Source organism: Amblyomma mixtum, chromosome 5 (genome assembly GCF_055824585.1).
Source record: "Amblyomma mixtum isolate Tamu chromosome 5, ASM5582458v1, whole genome shotgun sequence".
NCBI classification, from domain to species: Eukaryota; Metazoa; Arthropoda; class Arachnida; order Ixodida; family Ixodidae; genus Amblyomma; species Amblyomma mixtum.
Window position 1 is genome coordinate 168,881,405 of NC_143016.1, and position 17,164 is coordinate 168,898,568.

A 17,164-nucleotide genomic window follows, 5' to 3' on the forward strand; every position below is an offset into this window, starting at 1 on the left:
TAAGAAGTGCGGCATCTCGAACGCCCTCGATGGCACGGAAGATGAGTACATTTGGGATGATTTGTCGAACAAAGAAATGTCCGAAGAAAGCGCTACTGAAGAACAAAGTAATTGAAGTGAAGTGCGGGATGCGATTTGAATAAATGTCTTCTATGAGCTTGTGTTACTCGTATTATATGCGGGTGAAACTTTTTTTCCCATTTCGCGTCTCTAAAACTTAGCCCCGTATTATATTCGGGTTCGTATTATACGCGGGTTTTTACGGTAATTCTGCCAGTTGTGCACTGTCAAGTTAGGCAGCCTCCTGTTCAGCCATAACCTAACTGAACTGTGGGCGGGCAGTGGGTGATGATCCACTGCCAGACCAACCGTGGCGAGATCCCTGGGCTGCACGCTGGCAGATCTCAATTATTACAATCATCTAATCAATACAAAACACTGGACATGCCGTGTAACTCTCTGCCAAGCAAGCAGGCCCAGCCTCAACGCAAAGCACTGCTTTCAATCGATTGCCGTGGACACACTCACCTGCGGGCAGTATCTTGAGCAGCCCCAGAGCGCTGTCCCTCAGCTCGGGCATGGGCAGGGCACTGCCCAGGTCGGCAAGCTTGAACAGGAACTGGCTGTACCGGTGCTGCTTCGACATCAGCTGCAAGGCCACACTGGTGTCACCAACTACACACATCACAGGCACTTCCAATGGAAATGAGCGGAGGTGATTACAGAGTGCACGACTACGTACCAGCAATCTTTTCTCAAGGCCTGTTTGTTGGGATGGTTTGCCCAAGAGCTAGACAAAGCTCAATATCTAAAAGATTAAACCTACACAAAAGGCAGGCAGGGCACATGAAATCAGAGACGATCAGATTCAGGGTGTAAAAGGTTGGCGGCACCACCTTTCACAAGCTTACTAATTGAACAGCATTTAGGCGGTCATCTCACAAAAAATTTCCAGTTTCTCCATATTCACCAATTGGTCGAGAGGGTGGCGACATCATCAGCACCGCCAAATTTCAAAATCGGCGGACCAGAACGTTCCAGTACTTTCCACTGGATTATCATAATGGATTATACTTACCCAACCCACTAACAGGACTTTTGCAGGATTTCACGATTTTATTTTCTTTACCACTGAGATACAAGGAGAGGCTGGGACTTGAGGCATTTCAATGCCTCATGGAGGTCCCACCTTAATCCACTTAATTCCCCAAACTCTCACTAATCCAACTGAACCCACCCGCTAATCCTCACTAATTCACCTCAATTCATTTTCTGAGGTAGGCCCACTTCCAAAATTTTGGGGCCCTTTAGAATTTTGGAGCACTGACCAACTACTAGCTTCCAGATGCTATAACATTTACTCTTTAAAGAGTGTGGTTGGGAAGGCTGCCAGCCCTCAAGTATTTTGCAAGGAGCATCAAGATTCAAACACAGTGCCCCCTGTGTGCAGTGCCAAGGCTCCACCACTCGAGCATTGCTGGCTTAGTTCTTGGCCTGTGTCCAACAGGTTCAGTTAAGCACAGCTCAGCCAAAAAATAGTCAGCTACGTGCAACACCCGACTCCACTCCCTCTGTTTTATGCATCCATTTTTAATGCGAAAGTATTATATGTCCCATTAGCACAAAAGCCGTCCGCCACCGTCTATGGCATGAAATTCGGAAGATGCAGTACGTGGTATGTGCTGCTGAACTGATTCTTCCAAAGCGATGAGTGGCACCCGCTGCGTGCAATTCTTTTTTCCTCTGACTTGGGCATCCAAAGAGGGGGCTGCTTGTTTTATGTTTTACGTTTTTTGAAAGTGACTTGTATAAATTCCATGTTTCAGCAATAAACCCCAGTTGCGAGTAATAGCGCTTGTCTGCGTGGTTTCCTTTCTGTCCCCCCCTGTTCCTTTTGCACTATTGTTACATCATGAACGTAGTATGTACAGTCATGAATGATGAAAGATAAGTACTATGACTTTGAAAGCCATGACTCGCACTCACAGTCACAACTCACAGCTCAAAATCATTCTGCAAGATACCATGACTAAGCATTTTACAAGAAACAATGTAAGGTGCATAGAGCTTCTACAAAGTATGTGTAGTCATGATGCATAGTCATCAGTGTGTCTGCAGATTTTTTGCACAAACACCTTCCAGCACAGTGATGCATGCATTACACTAGCCATACACCCATCATAGTATGTTACACATTTCACCAGTGCTACTGAAGTGGGCAGAGCACGAGACGTAGGAGATTTGAGACGCAGCACTGCCTGCCAGGCCAAGGAGCTGCCAGGCCAAGGAGCTGCCAACATGGAGACCAGATGGGCTACCGTATTTGCTCGCGCAATTTGTGCATACTTAATTTCCTGCACCAGACAACCAGCATGCACGTGGATGCGCACAAGGCAGGCTTTTGTGACTGTATCAGTGCGCGTCTATTGCTTTAACCTGCCCACGCGCCGTCATGCCATCCTGCGGGGAACCACGTAACATGGGATATGCACCTTATATTTGGAGTCATTTGGAGTCAACTCTTTTTTTTTGGGGGGGGGCGGGGGGGGGGGGGGGGCAGTGAGGGGTGCGTGTTGGGGTTCTGCATATAGGCAGCCGTACACATTACATATTGCATGTTACGACCTTTCTCCAGTTTTTTGCGTGTGCACAAAATTTTTTTGAAGGCTTAATTTAAAGCGAAAAAGTGAGCAAATTACGTGGGCAAATGGGTGAGCTGCATGGTTGCTTCTTTGCTTAATTAGAGGTTTTGTCTGTCAATCCGCTGCTCTGCTCACTTCTCTGCAAAGCAACAGCAAAGTCAACAGCAGCATCTCAAAACGATTGGAGAGAAGCTAGGCAATTGCCAATGCAAAATCACTTCTCCAGAAATATATATGCGCTACTCTGTGTGCGCTATTTAGGACTGAATAGCCCAGTAGTTTACACACAAACTTTTTACACCTCTCAGCTAAGCAAAAATGAGAAACTAAGTAAGGCACAGTGCAGCAGGAAGCAGAGATTCCATCTCCTCCCTGCCCCCTGCTCTCAATGCCAGCTCCTCGCGGAGAGCACTAACGGCCACTGACCACTCCGGGCAGACAGGCCTCGGCATCTGCGGCGTGTGGTCCGTCGTACTGGTGCTGCGGGGAGCCCACAGAGCTGTCGGAGCTGGACTCTGGGGACGACGGCAGCTGGGCATTCAGCTGGCTCAGCTTGGCTGAGAGCACCTGCACACCACCCATGCACCACCAAGTTACCCCCTTTGCGTGTGCCAATCTGAAACAATGGTCATACCCTACACCATGCCACATAAGCAGTAGCAACAGTTTTACAGGCAAAATGCTATTTACGGAAGGTTGGAGCTTGTTACCGTAAAAACCCGCGTATAATACGAGGTTTTTTTCCCATAATTAGCGTCCTAAATTTCCACCTCGTACTATTTGCGGATCCGAACAAAAATTTTCGAAGTTGCTCAAAGTTTTGGTTTCGTTTTTGTGGCGAGGCTAGGGCTTGGCTTTGCTATTGGTGCGTGGCTACGGCTTGGCTTCGTTACTCTCGACAAACAACGTCACGGCGTCGTTTCTTTGTTGATCCGTTGGGTGCGCCGGGGGGTCGCGGTGTGCCGTGTGCCTGTTGACAACACACGTGCTAGCATGTAAGGCACGCTTCGTGAAGTGGATATTGTTTTGGGGAGCACGATGTCACGGTCTCGAAAACAGTCTTCATTCATTATTACAGCGCAAAGACGGCACAGAACAAGAAGGGGACACAACCGTCTTTGCGCTGTAATAATGAATGTAGGTAACCAACTCGCCCAAAATGTTGTATTACGAAAACAGTACTTGGCTACTTTCAAGCGATTTTAGCTGCGGAGAACATCGGCAACGGTGCGGCCGGGAGGCAGTTTGGTGTCGTCGAAGGAAGCATTCGTGGATGGCCACAATAGAAAGAAGTCCTTTTCGCGTGCAGCGGAACGCGACGAAGCTTTCGCGGCCGCTTGATGGTTGTGTAAACAAACCGTTCAAGGACGCAGTCAAGCGGTGCTAAGCAGAGTGGATGCGCTCAGGTGAGCCTGCAGCGACGCCAACCGGGCGGCTGAAGCGGGCTTAAGAAGTGCGGCATCTCGAACGCCCTCGATGGCACGGAAGATGAGTACATTTGGGATGATTTGTCGGACAAAGAAATGTCCGAAGAAAGCGCTACTGAAGAAGAAAGTAATTGAAGTGAAGTGCGGGATGCGATTTGAATAAATGTCTTCTATGAGCTTGTGTTACTCGTATTATACGCGGGTGAAACTTTTTTTCCCATTTCGCGTCTCTAAACCTTAGCCTCGTATTATATTCAGGTTCGTATTATACGCGGGTTTTTATGGTACTTTATCTGCAGTGTTCATTCAGCTGATTACAGTAATTTCCTTTCCTTCTTTTTAGTGCAGTTTACACAACGAACACTAGATATCTAGCACAGTTTATGCAACAACTGAAAGGCATCTGCCAAACAAGGCGAAAAAAAAAAGTGTTTTGGTAAAAAAGGGTTACCCTGAGGCACGCACAAGTCATCCACTTTTTCACCACGTGCATCTTGGTATCCTGCTATCAGACTGCTTGATATGACATGGCATAAAGCCAAGTCATTTTGTGTGTACACATGCATAAAGGTTCTGCTTCTTGCATGAACATCATCTTCGTGCCACTGTATGCCAAACTAGTTAGTTATGTTGGAGGAGTCTCGGGCAGGGGGTTAGTACCCACCGCTTTGTCCTTGATGGGCAGCTGTCCGATCAGCTTCTTGTCTTCTGCAGGATCCAGGAGTTCCGTGTTGAGGAACAGGTCCACCTTCATGCTGGCGTTGTTCACCTTTACCCTGGGAGGAGGAGACAGTGAACGGCAACTGCCTCAACATGGCTGCACAACAGGTCGAGGAATGATGCTGGGCATGCTTGAAGTATGGAGACATTTGTTTTTTTTCCCCAACACGGCCACATGTAACCTAAGTTAGGTACAGAACTGGAAATATGGCGGCAAAAAGATGGCTAAACCGGCTTCCTAAAGCCCTGTGTATATTGTGGCCAAAAATTTAGCAGGGTAGAAGTTATATCAGTTATATTACCTGAGCTACAAGAATTTATTATCTAATACCTTCAAAACCAGATAACAGATCTGAAAATCCTAATGCATTCACTACGCTAAATCTGCACAACTACATGACTGCAGAAGTAAGAACACACACTATAAAGCACAATGATTGGTTTTATGGGGCTTAACCTCCCAAAGCAACTCAGGCCATGAGGGACGCCACAGTGGAGGGCTCCGGAAATTCCGACCACCGGGGGTTCTTTTAACGTGCCCTGACATCACACAGAACACAGGCCTCTAGAATTTCACCTCCATCGAAATTCGACCGCCGCAGCCGGGTCAGCAGCCGAGCGACAATGAAGAGGGCATACAAAAGCACTGTATTATGCAGTCTTCAATCAATCTTTATGGTTGATTATGTCTATGTGCTGTTGTCTGTGTCTGTTGATTTTTGTCTGTGTGCTGTTGCCTCTGCAATAAGACTGTTAATTTCCCTTGCTTCCATCTGTGTGGTGCTTCCTGCATGCTGAAACTGCGCCGTGTCATGTGCTGTTTGCAGTTCTTCCGGTCGAGCGTGCTCACACGCGACCAGTGACAGCGCAGAGGGGAGGTGAGCAGTAGTGGCCACAACTCCAAACAGTGCCAGGTGCTTCTTTCAGTCCGTGATGAGGCAATTTTATTCGCTTTCAACTGACTTAAATGTTCCTAATCCAATTGTGGCTGGAAGTGAATGTGTGAAGCCCTCGATTTTATGAGCAGCAATGCATGAAGGCATTCAGCTGACCAAAAATTTTACTACCTGATAGGTATGTCAGCAAAGGGCCTCTGAAGGACACATTCACTACACACAAGGCTTAAGATGCTGATCAGCCTGGCTACATCAATGCATGTGCAGTTTGCGCTGTTTTCATGCCAAGAGAGAAACTATCAGCGATGTCAAAACATGCCATCTAGCGTCAAAACTTTCCTGGGCTTACAGTTACACAAGTATATGCTGTAAACAGCAAGCTATGAAAATCTGCGTTATGGAACGGTAGAACCCCCCTGTTACATTCCCGGGTGCTGCGTTTTCCCGGCTTCTATGATTTTGTGATCCTGTCCCGTCCAAGCTCCCATAGAAAACCATGCAATACAAACTCTGCTGTCATGTCACGACTGTGGCAGCTTTCCCGCAGGCTAAGTTGCGAATGTCACCTTGTGGAAGTGGTTCACCCCGTGCCAGCATTTTGACAGCCTACGTTTAGCATGCACAGAATGATGACGCAGCCAGAGCGGAACTCTAGCCTCCATAGGCGCTTGGGAGCCACTTTTGTTCAGTGCCTTTTGGTGGTGCACAGGCGGCATGAATTTGTTGTGGTATTTAGTGCAGTTTCATCACAGCTGTGACGCAAGCGCGAACAACTGAAGGCGCGAAAACGAAACTATGTCACAAAAAGTGTCACGCACGCAGCACTGTACTGGATGAAGCTGTGCGGGATGGCTACGAGACGTGCTTCTGTTATCTGCGCTTTCCCTGTACCCTGCTGCTTAAAAATGCAATTTCTAGTTTCTAATAGAGGAGGACTGTGTCTCCCACCAACAACTGCTCAGGCAGACAGGGAGCCATCACAGGGCACTTAGGACTTCCTGCGCACATCTACGATCATGACAGCCACAAAGCCTTGCAAATTCCAGAGAAGCAGCATTCCCCTTACTTGAAGAAAAACAAAACTAAAAAAAACAGCAGGTAAATACACATTTTTTTTGTATGCGCGCTTTCCGACTATTACATTTTCTGGCTAGCACGCTTTTTCCCGCGGCCCCGTTAAAACGTAACAATGAGGCTCTACTGTTTTTGTTTTTTTCTAACTAGAGCAATAACTGCAAGCTTGAGCTTATAACATGATGCTTGTGGCGAACTGCACATGAAGACATGAAGGTCATACTTGTTATGAGTGAGATTTTGCACGGACTTTTCCATTTTGCAATGTCAGTAGCAACTTACGTTAAGCCTAACTGCAGTAACTGGCAGGAACCGTGTAATACTAAAGCAGTCAATTCAAACCAACTAGTCTGTAGCATTATTCCCAAATTTCCTTACAACTGCGCAGCAAATCTGGTTTGGTGTGCAGCTGGTGTATGGCCGGACGAACCATTCCAATCACAACTGGAAAGTTTCACAGAGCTCACATGCTCTTGATGAAACATTGCACTTTTTTATAAACTTTAGCGATGCCTAGCAAAAGTGACCCCATCTGAGCAGGCACAACAATCTGTGCCTCATGTGAGTGGCATGACATTACCATTGAAGCCATGTCACAGGGGCAGTAAGGCCACAGCTACTGAACCCACAACTATGTCCTCCTATCGAGAGCTCCCACAACCATAACAACTAAGTGCATTCCATATGAGCTGCCATTGTTGAGAAAGAGCAAAGACCAAATAGTCTCACAGCATGTTTGCAGCACATCCAATCAAACTAACGTGGAAAATTGGGCGTGTTGGTACATGTCTTGAACAAATAAATGGCAGCGCAAGAAGACGAGGACTAGATGAGACAATGCAATCAGCGGACCTTGCGGATCAGCGGACAAAGGATCAGCGCCGTCCTTGTTGCCTCGTCTAGTCCTCGTCTTCTTGCGCTGCCATTTATTTGTTCAAAAAATTACCCGTTGCCTATTTGCCCACTAAATGCAATTACGCTTTTTTTCTCGTACTTACGTGCACATCTCACCAACCTCAGGGCTAGAAAACAAAAGGAGAGAAGACGAATTTTTAGTTTAGAGTGAACCTTTCCATTCCAGTCACTTTAAAGCTGAACGTTACTGCAACAAGATTTCGGAAACAGTGCAGGACTAACGGGGTGTGACAGCATGCCAGTCCTGAACGCAGTCAGGACAAGTCACTTCCCACTGGACTGGACTGGACGGGGACTGACTGACCTCGAGTAGATCTGCCGCCGGATGGCGCCCAATGTGTCGTTGGTGTGAGCAACCAGCTCGACGTCTTCCACTTGTCGGCCCTGGCTGGGAAAGCGCACCGTCAGCACCACCTGACGGCCACGGTGTGCCCTGCGAGCACAGAAGACGGCAACAGTGCCAATCAGCGCACCGCTCATGACCACACAGTCACCCGCAGACCATTTATTCAATGATAAAAAAAAAAGAAAAAAAGCCTGAAATCAACCAGAATGACTTTTCATGTAAAAACCAAACTTTTGCTATCATTTTGCAGGTAGAATTCAGAAAACTGATGCACATGTGTTTTGAAAAGGTGCACAGCAATAGACACTTTTAGTTGGCCGTACGTAATGGGCTTACGTACGCAACGCTCACTACGTTGAGCACGGTACGAATGGCGCGTCCATCACACTTTTAGTTAGCCATACGTTAGCGTCCTTCCGAGTGGACATACCAAGCGCATCCTAAAATTCTCCGCTGTGCTTCTCTGCGCCATCTGGCGCAAGAAATAAGGACTGATGATTGAAAAGTTCTTGACATCAGCCAAGCCAAGCCTCTCGCCAATCCTCCTCCAGCCGTTCTCGCTGTTTTGTTTGATTCAGGTTGTGATTCTCCTGTACCTGTGCTCCGCGACTAGCTCGAAATGCCGAGAAGCATTTAATTACTGGTAACGAAGCTGGCTGCATCGCGAGTCTATTTTTTTTTGTTCCAAGAAAAACTATGCAAGCAGAAGAAAATGAAATAATTGACTAAAAGCCAGAGAAGTGCTCCACCAGGTGTCGTTGCTACGAGGTAAACACGGTTAGGCCTACAGCTTGAAAATCGCCAAATTATTTGAAAAACAGGGGCTAGTTATCGCTTATACTTCTGCGTGTGGGTGAGAGTGTGCAAAATAAAAGGGAACCGCTACCATTTGAGTGAGCTATCCCGTCGGAGAATGCAGCGGCGACATGTATTTATTTCGAAGCGGGCGAGCTGGGCGCCGCCATCTTGTCAACGCAACCCGTAACGTGCCGTAGCGCACGCACACAACGACACGATGCGTGCGTACGTACGCAAGCGGCCCAGCGGTACGGAACGTTCTGCGCATGCGCACTCGCGACCCGCAACGTTCCTGCGTACGTAACGCCGTTCCGTACGGCCAACTAAAAGTGTCTAATGTCACAAACAAGGCTATTCCCCTTCCAGAAAGCTTCATTTTTGTTCTTCGCATCAGAAGCTTGATTACACACATTACTAGAAAAATTAGCAGAGGTTTAGCTCTGGTTAAACTGGACAAGTTGCGTAAGCAAGCAGCAACTGTTTTGCCCGAAGGGAACGTGCTTATTTATTCCCCATTTCCCTCCCGCTTCCTCTCTCCACATTCCGACACAGCGTCGGTCCTGCTCCCTGGTGGAGCGGGGCTGAAACGGTTGCTATGGCAACGGTGCTCCATCTGTTTGACCTCGGCCACCGCCGGGAGCTGCGCGACGGCTCGAAACCTGGCGCAGTATAGCTTACGCAATAAAACTAAAGGCCCTGTTAGAGAGCAAACAGAACAATTTTGGTTGCCCTGGCTGTACACTGGCCATTGACGCTACCTCCACTTGAAGCTTCTGATGAGCAGGCTGAGAGAAGCTGTTTATCAATTTCAGACGTCATTTTTTTCCCATCTTGCCTCCTAAATAGTATAACCAAGCCTTAAGAGGGACACTGGTCTTAGACCTATTTTCCTTATTTTTAGTCCAATCCTAATGAAACTGTACCACCTTGCTCAGTTTTTTTATGCTGCTTTCAACAATGAAATTACCTTTCTCATAAATTAGTCAGTTCCCTAGATAATTAATTTTAATTAGTCATTCATTAGTACCTCGGTGCAAAAAAACTGCTCAATAAAGAATAATTTTTAATCCATGGCTACATAGTATGGTGACTAAAGAGTGCAATAATCAAAACCATTTTTCCAATTTACCCTCATTAGTAATTTTACAGCACTCGGAATATCAATGTCCAAGGTGTGAATGTAATGCATCGATAAACTTTGCAAAGTTATAAAATTTTGAAGTGCGATTGAACAAATCTGCTTCGATTATTGCACACACTGTGCCTTCAGCTTACCTTATCAAACAATGTGACGGCTCTGTCTGTCCTAGATCTTGAGATATCGACATACTAAGACAGCCAGATGTCCAAAATTTTCATGCCATTAACTCTTTCGCTACCGCGCCATAGGCAATCGATCGCATATGATCGATTCAAATCGCCCGAGCAAAAAAGCTCATTTTGGAGAGCCGTGTACGTGATCCGCCATCTAGCTAGCGAGCTCAACAACTGCTCTTTCGATTGCAGCCTTGGTTTCAGTGTTTTGACATGAGGAGGCGCCGTGAAAAATAAAACTTTGAACGGCCGCAGCGGCGTCAGCTGGAGAAAATGGCGTCCGCGTCGCCGCGCGCTCCTCGTAAACGAAAGCTGACACCGAGTACGTCGGCCGGTTTCGGTTTCGTTTTTTGCGACGAAAGCAGTGGTTATTAGTCGGGCAACAATGTACAAACGTTGGATTTCGGTTTCGACAGCGAGACTTCGTCTCGGGAGCCTGGAACGTCAGCGCGTACTTGCATGTAAGTTCTGTTTTCGTTCGCTGTGGGTTTTCTGCGGTTCATACGGCTTGTAATTGATGAGAGTGGTTTATTTTTGTGCTTCAGGGTCTTGACAACGTATGGCGAAGGCAGTTTGCCAAATGCTCAAGGTCGCGTCGCGTTTTTCAACCAAGACGACAGCTAGGTGTCCATATCGGCACATCGCTGCGGAGCGGCGCTCGAAGATTAGCTCGACTTCTCGACTTTTGTTTGATGCTCTTCACGGCAGAAATGATGAAGGCCGTGTGCGGAAACACTAATAAATATGCATGGATGAAGATTTTCAGCAAGTTCGGCATGACGGCTCATGGGAAGACGTGAATCTGTTGGAGATGCTGATGTTTATTGGAATCATCATATACATTGGAATTGTTGACCTGCCGCGACTTTATTTCTACTGAAATACCAGAATAATCTATTCTGGCCCTCTGTCATCAAAAATCATTTCTCAAAATTGGTTTTTCGCTTTTTTTGTTTGTTTTTTTGCACGTAACGGACCCGGATGATTCAGTGGCGGCAGCATCTATTGGCAAGACTCTGAAAGTGTCCTGGCTTTCGAACCACATCGCTAAAACTTATTTCATTGATTCTGATGTTTTAGAGCTTGCCTAAAATGCCAAATTTTATCAGCTGGCTTTCAGGGAGCAGCTCATTCAAGAAATCTTCGGGTATGATGAGGGAAATGAAGTCCACGCCCCCAATCCTCCCATAGAATCCATTCAACACCAACCGAAAAAAATTAAAAAAAGAAGAAACTGCAAGCTCGGCTATCAGAGAACAAGGGAGGAACAAAGATAAAACCTTATATGAAGCACCTGTCAGTCTACCTCTGCTTCACATCTTCACCCCTGTTTGCTCTTCACAGTGGCACCACAGTCATGACCCCTGACTTGACAGGCCATGGAAAGTGCAGTAAATTTTTCTCATAGCTGAAACTGTGAATAATGACAGCTATAAACATGTGCAACAGTTTGTATATTCCAGTTTTCCTCTAATCAAGTTCTGGCTTAGTGCAGCCGGTAATTTTTGTTTTTGCTATATACTTTTTTTGTGTTTTAAGCATATTTCACAAATAAATGCTCATTTACTTTCGCACACACAACTCTTCTGTTTGTTTCATTCTGAAGTGTAACTAATACGCTACAATTTCATGCATTGCAATATGTGCTGGGTGTATTAGTTCTTGTGAAAAAATTTTTCTTTCCGTACACTCCAAACCGTCCATTTTTCTGCGGTAGCGAAAGAGTTAAATTGTCTGCTCCTGCACAAATTCAGCTCACATGATGATCTGAATTGGATATTATGGTCAAAACGCTGATTTCATAAAGGAAAAAATTGGCACAGTTGGAAAATAATAGCTCGAGATACCACAAATGTCACTTTTTGAAAACCGATTTTTTGGCCATTTTTTGGTCTCAAAGACCAGTGTCCCCCCTTAAGAAACACAATTTGTTAGTTTTACAGCACAAAATGCTAGCGGTTAATTTTTTGCAGAGTGTGCAAAATGTCATACGAAGTGTTATCATTTGTGGAAATAAGATCGAAGTGCCGCAACTCATCAAGTAAACACCCGAAAGATCCTGGAAATAATTTCTATTTTAAAGGTGAACAATACGCTTCAAATTACGAGTAAAGAAATTGATGTCACCACTTGTGGCAAAATATGTCTGCACAAAAACGGCAGGCAACGCGCTATTATACTCGCTGTTTCATGAAGTATTATTTACCGCATTCACTATAAGGTTTAAAAGACCACCTTATTAGCAACATGAATGCAAAATTCACCTGATAAAAAGAATTCACTGCTAGGTGAAGCACACTCTCAGAAAAAGCTGAAAGTTCCCTTTGTACACAACTGTGTAAATAGCATGTCAAAGGGCACCCTGATGGTTACCAAGACGTGTTCACACTACAATCCTTAGCCAATTAGTCTCAATGGTGAATGCATGATGAGCCATCATTTACACTAGGGAAGAAAATAAAAGGACAGACACCAGACGCCTGCAAAGGGGACAACTTCTGGCCTCCTGCTTTTAATTGCTTGTTTTCAAGACACGTTAACTATTGTGCAATGAACACAGTCAGTACAGGAAGGGCCACTTTTAAGCCACCCAACAGAAGCTGGACTTGGCACCCTTATTAAGTGCAAAGGGACCTTGAGAATGGCAGCCATGCTTTGGCACACTCAGTGGCAACAGAGCATGTCAGCTCTTCTCCGTCTCCTTAAGGGAACTGTTCCTCCCATCTCCTATGTCCCCGTGGCAGTGAAGGTAGCCACAGCGATGCTGGTCAACAACAAAACCCACGCTCTTTTCTCTTTATCTCCCTGCAGCCACTTTAAAATGGCAAATAATATTATTTTTACAACTTTATTCCCTGTCAATTCTGCATTCTGGAAACAACACCACCACAGGTTTTCAGCACACATTTACAGCGAACAAGCCAGGCAGCACGCACATTCAGACTGCAATGTGCAGGCAAGTGAAAAGTACAGAGACATCTTCACTATTAGTGCTAAAAGGGGCCAGCATCATAAAATTTTGATCAACTATCCCCCACTGCGGTGCTGCTCGAAATGAGCTTCTGCATAATTTAAAAAGACAGTTACACTGGAGCATAGGTCTGAATGTTGACAGAGCTAGTGAGAATAAGGTTTCACAGTGACAGCCGCTAATTTCTGGAACTGCCAGATCCACAACACTTTTGTAGACGTCTGCACAAAGAAGGAGGATGGGGAGGTTGGGGGTGGGGAATAGCAGGTGCAACACAGTGGTGGGCAGAGCACTGCAGCATGCGGCTACAAGAGCGAGAGAAGCACTGCACTGTGGAGGTGCAGTGCAGAGGGCAAGGGATCTGGCAGCTGTGGTGTAGTGCAGCAAGAGGTATTGCCAGGTGTGGTGCCATGTAGCGAGGGTGAGGAGGATAGAAAGCCACAGCGTGACAAGAGAGGATGCGCTGCTGCAGCGGGACACAAGATGAGTGCGGAAAGGGGGAGCGGATGGCTGCCGAGCAGCCACACTTCTTGTCTTCATCTGCCTCTAGCCGTTCGGCCCAACTTCTTCACTACAGTTCACTGAAAAATGCAAGAACTGATCCCTACTGGGTTCGACAACCACCGACTCCGGGGCAATGAAAATCATCCACATGTAAGCACAGATAGGAAGTTCAGCATTATTCTATGCAGAGTCACAAGACGGCGATGCTCAGTGCTTCAATAAAGAAGGGAGGGTCCTTAAACCGAAGTGAGCTCCTCTAGAAGGCCACAGCATAGCATTTGCACAGGACTAGCCCAGAGAGTCTCTCACATGACACATACAGCACCTCACACTGCTTATGATAACTCACAGCTTTTCACCAAGCCATGATGGCTCAGTGGCTCTGGCATTCGGCAGCTCAGTCCAAGTTTCCACGACTGAATTGGGCCATATGGCCACGTTTTGAAGGAGGCAAAATGCAGACACCAGTGTGCTGTGCAAAGTAGGTGCACATTAAAGTACCCTAGGTCGGGTTGAAATTAATCTGGAGCACTCCACCATGCCGTCTCTCATAGCACAAGAGTCTTCTGCACGCAGCAGCTGGACACTGGCGCTCTTTCCTTCCCAGTGACGAAGTCACCAGTGGCAAGCTGAGGAGCACAGAGGAACACGTTTTGCAGCGCATGCCATTCTGACTGGCTCCGATCACCGCAGCCTTCAGACCACTGCAAATGACTTGTGAGACGGAGCGCACGTTATGGAGGCCCTTAGACATAAGTGCTAGACATGCAGTGCAGAGCGAAAGGAGTGTTGCATGACCTGCAGGCTGAAGTGAACACAAGTCACACCTCGCACCAGGCGCCACTTGTGGCCCTCACCCGACAGCTACCACAGTGTGCAAAAAGCTAAGCTCTAGGTGCTGCTCACAACTCGCACAGCAGTGATGACCCCAAGATGGAAAGGCTTGCCAAATACACTGTTCGTGACTTCTGAGCCATAAGGCAGAACAGCAAGGGATGCAGTGGTGCATTGGGGGTGCCGATCATGGCTTTCAGACAACAAAGCCAGCTGGGTGTGAGGCAAGGCAACAGCCCCTTGCTTGATTGAGCCTTAAGGGACTGACCAAAGCACCCAAAGCGACCAAGGCATGCCAGGAGAGTATGGCTAAAATCAAAGGGCCTTGCTTTTTACTGATAGAATCAGGCATAATACTAGTAGCTAAACAGGGAACTCAAGGAACCAGAATTCACGTCTTTGGCATGTTGTGAAAGTTGTTCAGGTGCAGCCACACTTCTCTTGGTATACACTCCGTTACCCTTAAGAACCAGCGGTTATCTTGCCTTCACGGGAATACGGTGGCCGCAACTGGCAAAGGACAGGGTTAGTTGCAGAGACATGGGAGAGGCCTTTGCCCTTCAGTGGACGTAGTCAGGCTGATGATGATGATGGTGATGATGAGCCGCACTTCACTTGCACTGGTTTTGGTTTTATGGGGTTTAACGTCGCAAAACGACTCAGGCCACTGGTTTTGGTTTTATGGGGTTTAACGTCGCAAAACGACTCAGGCTATGAGGGATGCCATAGTGGAGGGCTCCGGACAATTTCAACCGCCTGCATTCTTTAATGTGCACTGACATTACCAAATGTTAACCAGTAATACAGTAGAATCTTTATGATACGAATTCCTCGGGAGCACGCAAAATATTCGCATCATCCCAAATTCGTATGATCCAAAACAAGCCAACTTCAACACGAAATGAACAAAACTTTATTATGCTTAACAACTTCTAGCCAGAAAAGTCTGTAATGCACTTTCCTGCCCTTGATGTCGCTGACCAGCCCCGTCTGAAATGCGCAAAACCATGCAGTGGTTTCGTCGCTCACTGCCTGGCACTCACGGTGTAGCATAGGACATCAAGAGCGTGAAAGGTTTCTGCCAGTGATGGTGATTGGTCTGACTCGGCGAATGAACAGCGCTTATTCGGCATTTAGTCGTCACTCACAGAATCTTCAGACTCCGAGCTGATGCTGTGCTCTGGTGCATGTTCATCCTATGAGAAGTCGCACAGCATGTCCGTTGTCAACGTGCAGCCGTTGTTCTGCACGTCCATCACTTAGCAGAGCAGCTCTTCTTCCAGCTCGGGACACTTGGACCGCTTTGCTTGGAAAGCACGCTTTTTGCAGCTTGTGTTCCTCAACGCATCCTTTTGGTTGTGCCATCGCCAGACGCACTTCTCGGCCACATCAAATTTCCTGCCCGCCGCCTGCTTGCCGTGTACAGTGAAATCTCAATACAACGATTCGCGGGGTCGCGAATAATCGTTCGTTATTTTGAAATATCATAATAACGAAAGACTCGCGAAAAAAGGTAGTAGTATTACTGGACAATGAAAATACTGTACCTTCAGGAAGGGCACACGACAAGCTATGTAATATTCTAACAGGAACGCAAACGAGAGGTTCAGCGCTCGTTTATTTGAAGAAATCCGTGATTCTGGCGGGTGCGACACAGGCGCCCCAGGACGTCTTCAACATCTTCAACTTTTTGGTGCACAGAATCAGGCACATCGCTACAACGTCCGATGAATGTGCGAAGTTTGCCTATGGATGCAAGAACCTCCGCACAAGACAAAGGTTCGTCCGCTTGGTCTGCAGGCGGCGAGTCGGCATCGTCGTCCAGTTCATTTTCTTCGCCGCGCTCTTCATTCTCGCGAACGCTGCTCACGATGTCTTCTACAGTCAGCTCTGCTGACACAGGGCAGCATTGTCCGACTCGGCGCAGTCGGCAAAAATTACAGAAGAGTCTAGAGAGAGTTTCTCAGTGACTTCAGTCCGCATCTCTTTTGCACTGTTGTCATCCGTGCTATCAGCGTCATCGTAGTCTTCTGTGTGAAGTGGTGATTTCACAAGGCCAGCTTTCCTCCAGCAGTTGTTGATGGTCGAGGCGTTTACATTCCACCACACCCCAGTTACCATTTCGGCAGCCTGGCGGACATTTATGGCTGTCGGGAGTCCGAGCCGAAAGTTTAACAGCGCTGCACTAGACGCTTCCGGAACTCTGTTTTTACGCACCTTATAATCCCCTGATCCAAGGGTTGGAGCAACGATGTGCTTCCTTAAGCGTGAACTGCCGTCGCTTCATCTTGACGCTGGCGCCCGCAGAATTCATCGTCAGCACAGTCAACACGCAGCGGCGAGAAACGACTAGGCCTCGCGTTCACGGCGGCCGCACACAAAAAAAGAAAAGCGCGGAGGTAGCCGCATGCACACCGTGGGAGAAAAAAAAAACAGAGGAGGAGAGACGAGCCAACTTCCGGTTGCGAGGCGGCTTGGGATTGGACTGGATTGTATCGGATGCCTGCCCTTGGCAATTAGCAGAGAACGTGTGCCTCTCGGGGGAGTTGGCTCACTTCTCCGGGGTAAGTTCGTAATAATGAGGTGCATTTATAATAGGTGGGCAAATAAATTATGCTCGTTATTCTGAGATGTTCGGTATTTTGAAATTCGTAGTAGTGAAATATTTTTACATTGAAAATATAGATATTTTGGCGGGGATTTTGAAAAAGTTCGTAAATATG

General features: G+C 47.0%; 1 protein-coding gene across 2 annotated transcripts in view; it reads right to left on the reverse strand.

Moving 5' to 3' along the window:
* faf (ubiquitin carboxyl-terminal hydrolase-like faf) overlaps positions 1 to 17,164 on the reverse strand; it is a 160,865-nt gene that overhangs the window by 72,612 nt on the left and 71,089 nt on the right. Inside the window, exons 13-17 of one of the 2 annotated variants that reach the window (XM_089546317.1) lie at positions 7,979 to 8,107; positions 7,758 to 7,781; positions 4,734 to 4,845; positions 3,069 to 3,209; positions 529 to 649 (exon numbers count right to left, since the gene is read on the reverse strand). In XM_089546317.1, coding sequence (XP_089402443.1) covers positions 529 to 649; positions 3,069 to 3,209; positions 4,734 to 4,845; positions 7,758 to 7,781; positions 7,979 to 8,107 — 527 coding nt within the window. The remainder of the gene's footprint in view (positions 1 to 528; positions 650 to 3,068; positions 3,210 to 4,733; positions 4,846 to 7,757; positions 7,782 to 7,978; positions 8,108 to 17,164) is intronic. The other variant, XM_089546319.1, reaches the window with a different exon arrangement.